The sequence below is a fragment of the Capricornis sumatraensis genome, chromosome 18 (genome assembly GCF_032405125.1).
Source record: "Capricornis sumatraensis isolate serow.1 chromosome 18, serow.2, whole genome shotgun sequence".
NCBI classification, from domain to species: domain Eukaryota; kingdom Metazoa; phylum Chordata; class Mammalia; order Artiodactyla; family Bovidae; genus Capricornis; species Capricornis sumatraensis.
The window spans coordinates 47,939,828-47,955,359 of NC_091086.1; the positions used below are offsets into that span (position 1 = coordinate 47,939,828).

The 15,532-nt window shown below is 46.0% G+C and overlaps 1 protein-coding gene across 2 annotated transcripts in view; it reads left to right on the forward strand.

The window, feature by feature from the left end:
* MTMR12 (myotubularin related protein 12) overlaps positions 1-15,532 on the forward strand; it is a 66,167-nt gene that overhangs the window by 25,951 nt on the left and 24,684 nt on the right. For both annotated transcript variants that reach the window (XM_068990475.1, XM_068990476.1), the window contains exons 2-7: positions 1,340-1,400; positions 3,801-3,943; positions 5,295-5,367; positions 6,223-6,353; positions 8,122-8,215; positions 11,848-11,977. In XM_068990475.1, the coding sequence (XP_068846576.1) occupies positions 1,340-1,400; positions 3,801-3,943; positions 5,295-5,367; positions 6,223-6,353; positions 8,122-8,215; positions 11,848-11,977 (632 nt within the window). The remainder of the gene's footprint in view (positions 1-1,339; positions 1,401-3,800; positions 3,944-5,294; positions 5,368-6,222; positions 6,354-8,121; positions 8,216-11,847; positions 11,978-15,532) is intronic.

Below are 15,532 nucleotides of genomic sequence, written 5' to 3' on the forward strand. Positions count from 1 at the left end.
AAGCCTGTGACCCACAGCGAAGAGTAGCCCCTGCTCTCTACAACTAGAGAGCCTGCGTGCAGCAATGAAGACCCAGTGTAGCCAAAAATAAGTAAATTTTAAAAAAAGAAAAGAACCTGGCCTTGATTCTTTACTAGAAATGATTGCATCCTGGGGCACTGTTGTGTGGTTTTAGGTAACTTAGAAGGAGCAGATATGTTCGCAGCCACCTTTTCTGAGCCCTAGTGTGCTGCAGGGCTTCCCAGGGGGCACTAGTGGTAAAGAACACACCTGCCAGTGCAGGAGACGGAAGAGACATGGGTTCGCTCCCTGAGTCGGGAAGACCCCCTGGAGGCGGGCATGGCAGCCCACTCCAGTATTCTTGCCTGGAGAATCCCATGCACAGAGAAGCCTGGTGGGCTGCTGTTCATAGAATCACAGAGTCAGATATACCTGTAGCGACTCAGCACGCACGCGCATGCTGCAGAGTGGATGGATGGATCAGTGTTGACTTGACACGTCCATGGCTTCCTGTTTTTACCTTCAAGCCCTTTATACAGGTCCATTTTCTCCCAGAAACACAGCAGTCTACTTCAGTTTTGATCCTTGATTCTCATTGGAGGAAGAAGGGAATCATTCTTGGGCTGTCTTCCATTCTCTCTCAGACTCTGCTTGCTTGCTGAGTGACATCTGTTCCTGTATGTGGGGAGTGCCCATCCCTGCTCCTCCTAAGCATTGTCACTTCTGAATTGTTAGTGTAACCCATTGAACTGACCTGCTGAAATTTTCTGGCTTCTTTAGTTAAAGATACTTTAGGTACTTCCCTGGTGATTCAGTGGTTTAAGACTCTATGTTCCCTGCAGGTGGCTGGCGTTCAGTCCCTGGTTGGGGAACTAAGATCTTACATGCTGTGCTGCCCCCCAAAAAGAATAAACCAAATGTATCTATTTTCTTAAAAGTTTTTTTTTAATTACTTTTAAAAAGCTATTAACACAACATTGTAGATCAGCTATGTGTTAGTTAGTTGCTCAGTTGTGTCTGACTCTTTGCGACCCCATGGACTGTAGCCCACCAGCCTCCTCTGTCCTTGGTGATTCTCTAGGCAAGAATAGTGGAGTGGGTTGCCATGCCCTCCTCCAGAGGATCTTACCAACCCACGGATCAAACCCGGGATTCCTGCATTGCAGGTGGAGTCTTTACCATTTGAGAAATCAGTTATACTTCAATTAAAAAAAACACCTAGCTTGTCAAATAAACAAAAAGCTGCTGAACGTGATGTTTTAGCATGTATTCCAAAAGTATGGCTTTATGTTATTCATTTGAGCCCTTAAATATATTACCCTTTGCTCTTCTCTTTTAGGAAATTCACACAAACGAAAAGGAAGCAACCGAGAAGGAAGTAACTCTTCACTTGTTGCCAGGTAACAGTCATGTTAGCGTCGCACCTCCTCATGTGCAGTTCAAAGCCAGCAGTAAATTATGTCATTTCTAGTAGCGCTATATATGAACTCATTTGTTTTCATCCACACAGTGTGTGACAATAATGAGTTGGACCAGAATATCAAGGTCTTTAGTTCAGTGTCTGCACACCTGGAACTGAATATTACACCATCTGCAAAGAATTTTTTTTTCCTCCTACCCACAGCAAATGAAAATAAAGGCGGGAAATTCTCACCTCTTTGTAAGCAAATGAGGTCTTTTTTCAGGTTGCCTTACTTGGCCCCATCAACTTTTCTGGTCCCTATCTGGAAGATTCTGGTCCCTTCTAGATCCTTACATCCCACCCGGCTTAACCAACTCCCCAACCCTGGGCTGCCAGGGCTTGCTGTTTGTCATCACCGAGGAGACTGGATTGGCTGGATTTTTTTTTTTAGATGGAGGAGAGTGACTGTCTATAGCGTAAGTTGAGTTTTAATCATTTCTGAATTCAGAAACAAACTTGGTGGTGTAGGCTCTCCATATATGGGGCTATCCTGTGAGTTGTGCTTTCAGTTCTCCTGCTTTATTTTTTTCCAGCTTTTTTCATAAGTATTTTTGGGTACATTTCCCAAAACAATTGAGGCCTCATTCTGGTTCTTTTAATTTTATTCCCTTTTATTGGGACAGTATGAATATGCACAAGTTTCTGACTGATCCACCTTATTTGATAAACATCAGAAATCTCTAACTTCAAAAAAAAATGTTTTTAAGTGTCAAAGGCTCTTCCCTACAAAAATGGCCTAAACCTCAATCCATATATCATATTCTGTTTGCTCTTCTTGGGGTACAGATTTGGAAGCTTACTTTTGTCTTCAGCTTAGTGTTACACACATTCTCGCATTCCCTGGATTCCTGACGTCTCGTCTCGCTGTGCAGCCAAGATTTCCTAGACTAGATTAAGATCTTTCCCAGCTCGTGCCTCATGTGACCTGAGACTCTGTCTGTCTGTAGTGGCTGACAGGTGTGGCGAGGCCTCGAGTGCCTGAGCATGGACCCGTATGGCTTGCCTGGCCTTGGGACAGGTTCACTGTTAAAGCTGTTCTATTTATTTATTTTTAAAGCCGTTTTACACCAGGGGTTGAAAGCATAGAAAGCCTTGCTCACGTGCCTTCTACCTTGAACTCAGCTAAGGCACTTTTTCTGAGACTGTTTTAAACTCACTTCATTGTTTTCTTCAAGCCTGGTGGTTTGAAGATGCTGACCTCTCTGTAGAGGCTGAGCTGGTGACAGAACCATCTTCCTGTATTTCTATTGTATTTAACAGCTTGGAAGAGAGAAAAACACAAGGTGAAACATTTTATGTGTCCCTTCATAGTCTTAGTATCTGAAATTCTTCTTTGTTTTCATATTGAAAGTTAGAATAGATTAATTTTGAGCCAAATGGTAAATTTAAAGACACTGAAGGGAAAATCCAGAGGGAGATTTTAAGATGATGGTTGTCTGTTAGATGAGGAGAAAATTCCGTTTTTTCTTGTCCCAAAGTATTTACACTTAGGTGTTTTTTGCTTTTTTTAAAAATTTTATACTCAGTTTTTTGTTTCCCTGTATCCTCCTTTTATTTTTCTGTCCTCACCATCCGGCCCTCATGAGCCTCTCCGCTTCCTGCCTATCCCTAAACCCTCATCTCTTTGACTGGAGACGGAAGTTGTCTCTCTCTGTCACCAGGAAATACAGCTCCCGTGCTGCTGGGTGTCTGCAGAGAGAGCAGGAAAGGTGACATAGTGAGAGGAAACACGCTCAGCGAAGAAAGGGAGGAAACAGGCTTGCTTTCCCACAAACCTCTGACCTCCCTTTTCCTCCCATCCTTGTCTGCGGAGCCAGACCGAGTGCGGTCATGCTGTACCCCCTGGGCCTGAGGAAGCTGCCTGAGAGCTCCGGACCAGGCACACACCCCGTCCTCTTTCCGGGGTAAGGAATGGCCACTCTCGCAGGAAGGGGAGTGCGAGAACGACATTCCACAGCTTGCGGGCCAGCCCGTCTGGCGTTGCTTGCTTGGGTACCGCTTCTGCTCGGGTACAGAACGTCTGTTCGGGTTCAAGTAATAGAAGCACTAAGATCTGTGCCTGCTGATACAGCCTAGGTCGTTTCTACCTCTTTGGACATGTCCATTATTCGCAGTGAGAAGACAGAAGTGCCCCATGTGAAGGTGTATCTGCGTCATTGTGATTCCACTTCTCCGTGGGCCCCACGCTGCTTTGTCCCCCCCTGGGTTTTGTAGCTCCTCTGTGCCGTGTCGTGGCCTGTGTTTGTCTTTACAGGAATAGAGCCAGGGAAGCTTGTACTGCTTGCCTTCTGTATGTTGCTTGAGGACTCTCAGGATACTTTGCTTTGGTTTCCATCAGGTGAACAGCTGCTGTGTGAAGCCAGCACAGTACTGAAGTGTGTCCAGGAAGATTCCTGTCAGCGTGGAATCTATGGGAGGCTTGTCTGCACAGACTTCAAGATTGCTTTCTTGGGCGACGATGAATCTGCCCTGGATAATGATGTGCGTGTGAGCTGCACTTGGCTGAGTTTGGGGTAGCACTGCCCCTGTGACCCCACTGTCTTTTTCCCCAGCTTCTCAATAACTTGCCCTTAATGCATGTAACACAAAGGCCAGAGTCTTTCTCACCGTGATCTGCTCTCCCTCCTTTGGTGGGAGGACTACTCTACAGTTCCACCAGTGCCTCCCGTCATGCTGGCCTACATTGGACCTCATAGGTTGACACCATCAACTTTTTTATTTTCTTCTGTATTTCGGTGCGGTACATATCACTCAGGGGAATCACAGCTCCCCAAAAACACTAGTTCCCCCTGTTTTCTCTGCACAGAACTCTTCCCCAGATTTAGCAACTAAGTTCAGTTATGAGACTGGTGCTGAATGCAGCACTTGAGTTTGGGTTTGTGTTTGCTCTGCACCGAGCAGCAGTGTTCTTGTGTAAGACTTGTCCCCCTTATGAAGAGTGAGCAGAGGAGAGAAAAGGAGTGTCCGTGCCGCTCAGAGCACACTGTGCGGTCCCAGAAGCCAGTCAGCCCGGCCATGGCAGCATCTTGCTGCCTCACAGTGTGGACCTCTGTGCCGCCACTGTGTTAACAGCCTAGTTCCTAGTCCTGTGCAGAGAGAGCATTTGCAGAAATGCGAATCTCCTGGAGTTTTCTTCCTGCCCTCTCATAGCTTTGTCACTCACCTATCACCTGCATTTGGGTAGAAAAATCCGAACCTTGCCTGCCACCTCCCAGCACCTCTCAGAGCGCGTGTGCAGCTGCCTGGCCTGTTGACCTGGGAGCAGCCCAGGACTGACATGTCCTGCCTGGGTTTGAAAACAAGTGTTCACAACATTTCTCACACTTTGCTACTTCATTGTCCTTTTCCTCGGGATGTGACATTTCCCTGTTTGTTTAGGGCGTATACCTTTTCATTTATTTTTTCTTTAGTTTTATTGAGATAGAATTGACATACAACATTGTAGTGGTTTCAGATGTACAACATGATGAATTTGGGATACGTATGTATTGTGAAATGATCATCACAATACGTTTAGTTAACATCCGTCTCCTCACGTAGTTGTACAACTTTTTTCTTGTGGTGAGAACTTTTAAGATCTAGCCTGTTAGCAACTTTCTAATGTACCGTGCAGTGTTACTAACCATAGTCACCATGCTGTATGTTACATTTCCAGAACTTACTTGTTTTATAATATAACCTAAGTCTGTACCTTTTGACCACCTTTGCCCATTTCCCCCACCCGCTCCTCATTTTTCTTAGTATGCAAGTTGGGAATAGTAATTCATTGTGCCTGTAAATGTCTAACAGTGCTTAGCAAGGAATCACAGTTGTTTCCTTTTGAATTTTTTAGGAAACGCAGTTTAAGAATAAGGTCATAGGAGAAAATGACATTACCCTCCACTGTGTTGATCAGATTTATGGAGGTGAGTATCTGTGTTCCCCAGGCCTTTGAATGTATAGCTGGTAATGATGGGTTGGTTTTGTTTTTTGGCCTTTTATAGTTTATTAAAATTTCTTCACCCATTTATCTTAATCAGTTTTATGGATGATAAAACTGAGATGTGAAGTGGCTTATTTGAGGAGGAGCTTATTAGCTGGCAAAGCTTGGACTTGAACGTGAACCTGTTCTTTCTAATACACCACGGTGCCATTACAGGCTAGGTGTTGGTCATATGTCAGTGTTAGCCATGCAGGTCTTACTTTAAAGGCTAACCTATAAAAGTCTGTTGTAGCACACCAGCTGTCTATTCTGCTGATTACACAAAGCCTCTCTTGGCATCACTTCTCTATTTTGGTAGTTAAGGCTTTGTGAGCAATTATTCGGTAGCTGTTTATGGAGTTCCCAGCACCAGGATGTCCAAACTCAGGATCAGGGTCAGGAGGGGCCCTAGCCATAAACCCGGGAGTCGGCTGTCCCAGGTCAGGTTCCTAATGATCTCCCATCTTTCATAATCTCAGCTTTCAGAGCGGGGTTTTCTGCAGGAGTTGATTCTGCTGCCAGTGGCAGGTCCATTTTGGTCTTGTACTTCCTCTGGAGGAGTGAGGAGCCCTGGCTGTTGCAGAGTCCTAAGCTCCTGATGGGTGGGACAGGGTGGGGTCCTGCTGGGTGGGACAGGCCCCGGCTGGGTGGAATGGGGCCGTGCTAATGGTTACTGAGAAGATGACGCCTTTCCGCTCACTTTTGAGAGGCCTCCTTGGAAGTTAGCAGTTTACCTTGTTTCTTTAGCATTAACCTGTCTTATAGCATGATTTCCCTTCTTGATTTCATTGTTTTGTAGTGTTTGATGAGAAAAAGAAGACTCTCTTTGGACAGCTGAAGAAGTACCCTGAGAAGCTCGTCATCCACTGTAAAGACCTCCGGGTGTTCCACTTCTGTCTGAGGTACACAAAAGAAGAGGAAGTCAAAAGGGTAACTAGTCGCATGTGTTTTTAGGTTTTATTTCCCATCAGGTTTTCCCCACTTACTCAGTTCTTGCTTCCACTGCACGAAGGTTGAGGGGAGCCTTTCACTCTGTAAAGCTGAAACTGGTTATAACCTCATGTACTTTGATTAGAATTGAGAGATAACTTGGTAGAGCAGGACTGTATTGTCCTGGCACATGGTACGTTTAGTCCTTCGATTCATACCATGTTTGTTCCCAGAGCCTTCAGAGGGTGGGAGGTGGGAGGCCAGGGTCAGAAGGCAGTCAGGGAGAGGAAGATGGATGGAGCAGCTAGAAGCAACCCCCTTCCCCGACCCCACCAGCCTTTCCAAGAGCAGCAGCAGCGACCCCCAACTCCCACATGAAGGAGTTGACATCTGGAGGGTCGTGGTTGCATGTGGAGGGAGGTGGAGGTACATGGTCATGGGCAAAATGAGTCACCAAATAAGCCTGTGCTTTTGGTCACTTACTTAATCTGGTTGCTGCAGCAAATTGAGGTGTGTAACCGGGTGAACTGGTTACAGTGATTATTTTAAGTTACAAGGTTTCTCTTAAGATATTGAAGGTCTCAGACTTGCCACTGTCACAGTAAATGCATCAGGGAAAACCTTTAGCGAGAGGTCAGTTTATCTGTTGGCTTTGGCTACAGTGAGTTATTAGACATTCTTTTTAGATATCCCCTTAATCTTCTTTCAGGTAGCACGGGAGTTTGGTTAGAATAATGAACATGACCCCAGTATTTGTTCTGAGCAGAAAAAAGTGGTATAGATACGGAAAATTCCCTAAGAAGCAAGAAACTTCCATTTGAATGATGATTTTCATCATCTGTCCAAATATACTTTTTGTTTGGAACTTCAAACAAAAAGCATGGTAGATTGAGTTCCTTATCTTCTAGAAAGAAAGAAAGAAAGAAAGTGATGTCGCTCAGTCGTGTCCCACTTTTTGCGACTGCATAGACTGTAGCCTGCCAGGCTCCTCCGTCCAGGCAAGGGATTTTCCAGGCAAGAACGCTGGAGTGGGTTGCCGTTCCCTTTTCCAGGGGAATCTTCTTGACCCAGGGATTGAAGCTGGGTCTCCTGCATTGCAGACAGACTCCTTACCGTCAGCCACCACAGGAAGGCTGTCTTCTAGAAGAAGATCCTTAAGGCCATAACACATAGATCAGAATAGCTCAGTGTCTTGGTTATTATCTGATATCAGCTTTACATCTTTAGAAAGACTCCCCTGGTGGTTCAGACGGTAAGGAGTCTGCCTGCAAGGCAGGAGACCTGGGTTCAATCCCTGGGTTGATGGTATCCCCTGGAGAAGGAAATGGCAACACACTCCAGTATTCTTGCTTGGAGAATTCCATGGACAGAGGAACCTGGCGAGCTACAGTCCATGGTGTTGTAAAGAGTCAGACATGACTGAGCGACTTCACTTTCTTTTACTTTACATTTTTGACATGTCAGATTGTTGGAGTGTCTGAATATGGCACTTAAGTTTTTTTTAGCACTTTGTCTTTGATAAATTAGATTATGCCTTAAAAATTTCCCTAGAAATTCAAAGCTCTTAAAAAACCTGACAAAATAGTTAGCATTCTGTTTGTGTGGCATTATTCCAAGAGATAATATCACAGATACAGACCTCAATGAGAGTTAGCATGTTGCTCAGCGGAGCCCATGGGCATTACTGAAAACCTAGACAACTTGGGTCTTGTCTCTCAGTGTTTACTTGCCAAAAGCATGACTGTATCCATTACTTGGTTCTTTGTAGATTGTCAGTGGCATAATTCATCATACCCAGGCCCCTAAACTGCTTAAACGATTGTTTCTGTTTTCCTACGCGACTGCAGCACGAAACAGCCCAGGTAAGCTTTCATCTGCAGTTAGGCAGGACCCTTCCAGTTCCTACCTGCAGCTCATGGGAGAAAACCCATCCGTGGGTTCTTTTCCCCATCTTTTCTAGCAATGGGTCACCTCTTACTTGGGTGATTGATTCAAAGTTCTTTTTTTAAAAAAGGTTTCTGTTTCTTTCCTGTGATCTTTGTTGCTTTAACTTATCTTTTAGGTTTGTTTGCTTTTTGTGAAGGATTATTTGATGGGTTCTTATGAAAGATTAAAATCAATAGATTGTCATTGGAAATGTGAGACTATAGAGAAAGAAAATTGAGACAAGTTTAAAATCACCCTTTCTGTCCCTGGGTTCTTTTTTCCACTTTCATAGGCTTGATTTCATTTCATAAGACCCTACAAAAATGTCTTGCATTCTAGAAAGTTTTTAAACAGCCAGAACATGCTTTATAGCAAATATTTGGGGGTGGGGAAGGGAGCACTTGTACAGAAGAGAGCACATCCGAAAACCAGTTTGGTTCGAAAACTTGAAATTCCAAAGGTTTTCCATTTGGTTCCCTGAAAAAGAGAGCAATCTTTTTAGTAAGAAACTGTGGTCATCTGAACTAGCTATTAATAATGCCCAGTGTTGTACAGTGATTCCACAGATGTTTGTCTTCATCCTTCTCTGGATCTTTCCCCTCCGTCTGTTCACTTGCTCTTCCCGTTCCTTTTTTTTTTTTAATTCCAAATTAGTATTTTAATTTTTTTTCCTTCCAGTTTTACTGAGATATAATTGACACAGCATGTAGAAGTTTAAGGTACACAGCATAACGATTTGATTTCCATTGTCATGACATGATGCCCACAGTAATTTTAGTGAACGTCCATCATCGTACATCGACATGATATTAAAGAAACAGAAAAATTTTTTCCTTGTGGTCAGAACCCTTAGGATTTACTGTCTTTAACAGCTTCCATACATAAACGCACAGCAGTGTTAATTGTATTTGTCATGTTGTACATTACATCCCTATCTGCCTGTCACTCTGAATGTGAAGTTGGTGTTGACCAATCCCGTGTGTCATGAGCCTTTCTTCAGGGACATGACGTGTCCTACCTGCACATGTCACGCTTTGTGGAATGCACAGTTGCTTTGTCACCAACTGCTCACTTGGTAAATGTTTCTCGAATGCTTGCTATGGGTCAGGCACCCTGGAAATATGAACAGGACTAAATCTCTGCCCTCTAAGAGCATTGAGTCAGGGAATTCCCCAGTGGTCCAGTAGTTAGGACACTGTGCTTCCACTGCAGGGGGCCTGGGTTTAATCCCTGGTTGGGGAACTAGGATCCTGAACACCACACGGCACAGCCAGAAGAAGAAATAAGCAACCAGTCAGAGTGTTGTGTGCTCTGGTGGAAGGGACCAGCCACGCTGGGGAGGGAGGGCTGTCAGAGGGCAAAGGTCGGGCCTGAGCTGCTGGTGGAGATTGTATCCGAAAGGCACTCAGGAGTGTTTGAGGAAGTGAGACTGGCGTGTGCAGAGATGAAGCTATCTGGGAGAGCAGGCTGCATTTGGGGGACTGTGGTGATCTTGAAGAAAAGGTGTGAATTTCCAGGTCTGTCCCTTCTGAGTTCAAATCTTTGTCCAGCTGCCTAGTAGCGTGGACCCTGGGGATGGCGCTTAACTCCTGAGGCCTCTGTTTTCTCATTTAAAAAACAGTAGTGTTAATGCTTCCCATGAATGTTTTGAAGACTGTAGATTGTTAAATGCACGGCACATAGGGTACAGTCATTGAGTGAGGGTTAATTGAGAGTGTAACTGCTTATTCAGGGCAGATTCTGCCCAGAGAATTACACTGACATGAAAATGTACTCAGTACTACTAGTAGTCTGAGCCTAAAACTTGTGCCTTCATGTGGTAAGTTCCTGTCTGTGAACGATCTTTTCACGGTAGCAATACGTGTACGTGCTGATTAGCTGGGCACTGGCTGACAACAGCGTGTTGCAGTATGAGCTGTACAAAATACGACCTCTTTGTTGATTGCTGTACTTTGTATAAACATTTATTGGGTCTACATGTGAAAATCATACAGTTTGTAGGAGCTCTGCCTCTCCCTTGTATCTTGACTCTTGGTCTGGACCAGCACAGGACATATCCCAGCTCCCCAGCAGGTGTCTATCTGTGTGCCAAAACCCTTACCTTGACTGACCCTGGCAGTTTCATTACCTTATGGAGATTTTTTTTTGTGCCAGAATGTCCAGGCTGTGTAGCATCTTGTGTTCTATTCAAATTCCAGCATCCTTCTCTTCTCCTTCCAGCCTTCTTTTTTTGATAAAGTAAAGGTTATAACTGAGAGGTGCAAGTGGACCAGTTAGTTTTTTTATTGTGTAGGGGTTTGTAGAAATGGGTGCTTTGCAATCAGAACATCTTTCATTTTTCTCAGGTTTAATAATTCACAAATGTGCTTTGGCTGAAAGGTCCTAAATGTTTGTGACCTGGCATTTTAGGAAAGAACTTATCTGTGGTGCTAAGAAAATGACCTAGTATGCTTGAATAGGAATATTGGTATTACTTATGTCTGTGGGGAAGTTTATTTGCATCTGTTAACCTTATGGGAAATTTATGCTGCCTAGGTTTGAATTCCAGTTCTGCCATTGCCTAGCTGTGTGACCTTGGACGAGTTAATTGACCTTTCTGTGCCATGCCTGAATGAAGGAAATAATATTGCCTACCCTGTAGGGTTGTGAGGATTGAGCACATGAAAGGTGCTCAGAATAGTGCTTGGCATCCTAAGTGCTATATAAGCTTCACTACTGTTGTTGTTGTTGTTTTTAATCATTGTTTGTATTGTCATTCTTTGTACTATGATGTGGTTTTATTAAAAGGAGCAGGTGGGCATTTAATTTAACACTTTGTTTTCCCCAGAAGGCTTGCTTTTTAAAGATGTGCACAGGTTGGAACAAACTGATCCGTGTGACCACCCAAGGGTGTTTTGGTGCACGTCACCCTCATCAGGCGGTGCTCTGGGGAGGATCACGGGCACACCTGCTGGGCTGCGTGAGCAGCACTCCTGAGCCCTTGCTCCTTGCAGGGAGTGGCAGGGTGAGGGGCAGAAGTCCGCATCAGCGAGATGTGGCCCTTGGCCTATGGGCCCCGACCCTCGACGTGGCCGTCTCCTTCGTTTGTGGCCTTCAGGAGCCAGGTGTCACACTGAGGACTCCTCTTCTTGGCAAGGAGGCTTTAGACTCAGGAATCTGACATGCTGTTCAAATGAGTTTGCCATCTTATGCACACATGGGTAGGGCTAAAAATATTTTATTATTTTAGCATTTGTGCCAAGCCAGTCTTTTAGTGCTTCACGGGATCTTTTTTATGTTATATAAATTATCTCATGGTCAGATGACTGCAAATGGAGCTATAAATTACTTTTGCAAGGAATGGAACGAGAACAGCTCCTTTCCCCTGTACAAAGAGACAGCCTCGCTTATAATTTTGGATGAATGACAGAAAGAAAGGAACAAGGTTAGGATGAAGCAGTGAGTTCATTCTGCAGGGATAAAAATGGGCTTTGTGGAGGAACTTGGGGCCCAAGGAGCCACTTTCACAGCGTTAAAACACCAGGCTTCACAACAAAATTTTACTGTCTTTCTCCACTTGTTTTGTTAGCAACGGACCCCAAGAAGCACGCCGTAATGTTTGACACACTTCAGGACTGGTGTCGGGAGCTGGAGCGGACCAAAGGCAACATGAAGTACAAGGCAGTGAGTGTCAATGAAGGCTATAAAGTCTGTGAAAGGTAAGCTCTCGGCACCATGCTTTTCTTTTTGAAAAGATTTGTTGAGATTTAATTCACATGCCTTGCCAGTTCATCCCCGTGATGTGTATCGTGGTTTTTAGCACATTCACAGGGTTGTGCAACCGGGTGTGCTCAGCTGCTCAGTCAGTCGTGTCTGACTCCATGTGACCCCGTGGACTGTAGCCCACCAGGCCCCTATGTCCATGGAATCCTCCAGGCAAGAACACTGGAGTGGGTTGCCATGCCCTCCTCCAGCGGATCTTCCCGACCCAGGGATCCAACCTGCGTTTCTCACATCTCCTGCAGCCATCACCCTGGTTGATTTGAGAACATTTTCATCATCCCCAGAAACCCCCATATCCCCACCCACCCGCCCCAGCCCTAGGCTGCCTCTCATCTACTTTCTGTTTCTGTAGGTTTGCCTGTCCTCAGCAGTTCGCGTAAATGGAGCTGTGCAGAATGTGGCCCTCGTGCCTGGCTTCTTTCACTGAACACAAATGTTATCACGGCTCATCCATGTCATAGCAGATATCAGAATCTCATTCTTTTATTACTGCTGAATAATATTCCATGGTGTGGATGTGCCGTATTTTATTTATCTGTTCATTAGTTGAGGGACATGGAATTGTTTTCACTTTTTGGCTATTATGAATATGCTGCTGTGAACATGAGTATAAGGTTTCATATGGACGTATTTTTAGTTCTCTTGGGTGTATTCCTAGGGGTGAAATTGCTGAGTCATATAGTAACTGCACGTTTAACCTTAAGAGGAACTGCCAGACTATTTTCCACAGCCCCCGCACCATCTCTACACTCCTGTCCACAGCAATTGAGGGTTCCACTTTCTCCACATCGATCCTGTGCTCTTTTAAGAAACCCTTAAGAGTAATGACAGTGTATTAGAAGGTAATAAGTGCTTTCCTGGTGGCTCAGGTGGTAAAGAATCTGCCTGCATTTTAGGAGACCTGGGTTTGATCCCTGCATGGGGAAGATCTTCCGGAGAAGGGAATGGCAAACCACCCCAGTATTCTTGCCTGGAAAATCCCCTGGACAGAGGGCTACAGTCCATGGGGTCACAGGGTCAGACACAACTGAGTGACTAATACTTTCATTTTCACTTCAAGTGCTATGGAGAAGAAAGTAGATCAGGCGAGGGGCTGGGGCACGCTGGAGGTGTTGGTGGGAGGGTGGGTCAGGCAGAGGGACAGTGTGGGCAGAGGGCCTGAGGTGGGGTTGAGTGTGGTGGCATGAGAAGCAGTGAGGGGCCCAGGGGCTGGAGGGGACTGAGCGGCTGGAGCGGTAGAGGGTGCGATCAGGGAGGAGAGGGCCAGCTGGGTGCTGATGGCTGGAGCAGTTTCCAGAGTTGAGAGGGCAGAGCGGAGGAGCTTGAGCAGAGAGGCTTGATGTGGTCTGACCTACATTTTTAAAGGATGGCTCTGCGTCACCCTTTTTTTGGAAACTTGAATCTTATCGTTTTGGAACACACTCCTCAACACCCTGCTAACACTTTGCAAAAATCCATATTTTTCTAGAGCATTTTGTGTTTGTGATTCTGAGGGGCCTCGTCAGCAGATCAGTTTTTTTTAAATTATTTATTTTAATTGGAGGCTAATTGCTTTACAATATTGTAGTGGTTTTTGCCATACATTGACATGAATTAGCCATGGGTGTACATGTGTTCCCCATCCTGAATCACCCTCCCATGTCCCTCCCCATCCCATCCCTCAGGGTCATCCCAGTGTACCAGCCCTGAGCACCCTGTCTCATGCATCGAACCTGGACTGGCGATCTATTATATGATAATATACATGTTTCAATGCCCTTCTCTCAAATCATCCCACCCTCGCCTTCTCCCATAGAGTCCAAAAGTCTGTTCTTCACATCTGTGTCTCTTTTGCTTTCTCGCATATAGGGTCATCATTACCATCTTTCTAAATTCCATATATGTGCATTAATACACTGTATTGGTGTTTTGTGTTGACTTTGATCAGTCTTAGACATTTGTATGGTTAGCCCTCTCGTTACGGCACACACCAGGGTGGCAGTGGGGCGGGACCTGCGGGACAAGTGTGGGATCACACACACCCCTCAGGCCTTCTTGCCCCTCTTCCTTTCTTTACAGTCACAAAGCGTATAAAGGGAAAGCTGGTTAGAAGGAGGTCAGAAACCCCTGCTCCTCGGAGGTGATGTTTTATAATGTGATGTTGACAGTGAGAGAAGGCAGCCCCACTCCCAGGGTGGTTTTTTAAAATCCTGCCGCCTACTGATTAGAGTCACTGGTGTTGGCATAGGTCTCAGCACAGCGGAAACACACCAGGTGGAGAAGGTGGGCAGAGCAGCGTGTCGGGGTTGGAGTAGGGGGTTCTAATTAGTGGCCATCGGGGAAGATGGAGCCTCAGCAAGGTTTGGTGTTCAGAGCACTCAGTGCAAACACACTCCCCCACACTGCCCCAGCCAGGTTCCCCTTCCCAGCACACACGCTCAGCACCACTCCCCTTTTCTGCCCCACTGGAACGATACAGGAGAAGCTATGCTTTGGTTCGCCCCTGGACCACACGGTAGCTGCCTGCATGGTTCCCCCAGCCACTCTGGCCCCAGCATCCATGCTCCGTGGAGCACGTTGAGCAGGTGGATCCAGCAGGCTTCTCACCGTCCTCTCCTCTGCATCAGTGCTCCTCACTGTGCATGATAGAGAAGATGAAACTTCTGACAGGCCCTCCAAGGCCCTTCGTGGTTGGATTCCTGCCTAGCTATCAGCTTTCCGTGCACCACCCCTCCAGCCCCCCGACCCCTCCTGTGGGCCTTGCCCGTGTGGTCTCCTGTCTGGGACGCTCCTTTCACTCTGGGCTGCACAAGTGAGTTACCTCCACGTCGTCAGTCAGATCTCTGCTCAGGCATCTCTTTTAGGGAGTCTTCCCAGGACTAGGTGAGGTCTTTTGGGAGAGCTTTCCTTGCACCATGTGCCTCTCTCCCTGCAGCTCCTCTGGTTTGGAGTTTGTTTTTATCTATAGGAGCCTGGCGGGCTGCAGTCTGTGCGGTCACAAAGAGTTGGACATGAGTCGGACACGACTGAGCGACTGAACTGAAGTGAACTGAAGCACTTATCACCATTTGGTTCATGTTTGTTTCTGCAGCCCAGCAGTTCTGGGGAATCAAGGACACTGTCTTTATTCATCTTTCTATCCTCAGTACCACATGTAGTGCCTGACTCATAAGACCCACTTAGGGGCCAGAATGAATAAATTAACAAAAGGCCAGTGGTTAGAGGAGGAACCCTCATCAGCTTGGATAAGAATCAGGAACTGAGGGTCTACTTCGCCGTCTCCTGAAAAGCCTTCTTCCTCCCACCTCCCTGAGAAGGCAGAAGAAGGTCCCCAGCCCTGTAGGGAGTGTGTGACACAGAGGAGCCAAGAAGTTGACTCGGCCAAGGAAGACACTGCTGGCCTGGGGGTGTTGCTCTGGGGGTTCCCTTACCCTGGTGGAGGTGGTGTCTGAGAGGATCGCACAACTTTCCTTGAGAAAGTCAGCTTGTGTTTGGAGAGGCTGATTACTTTG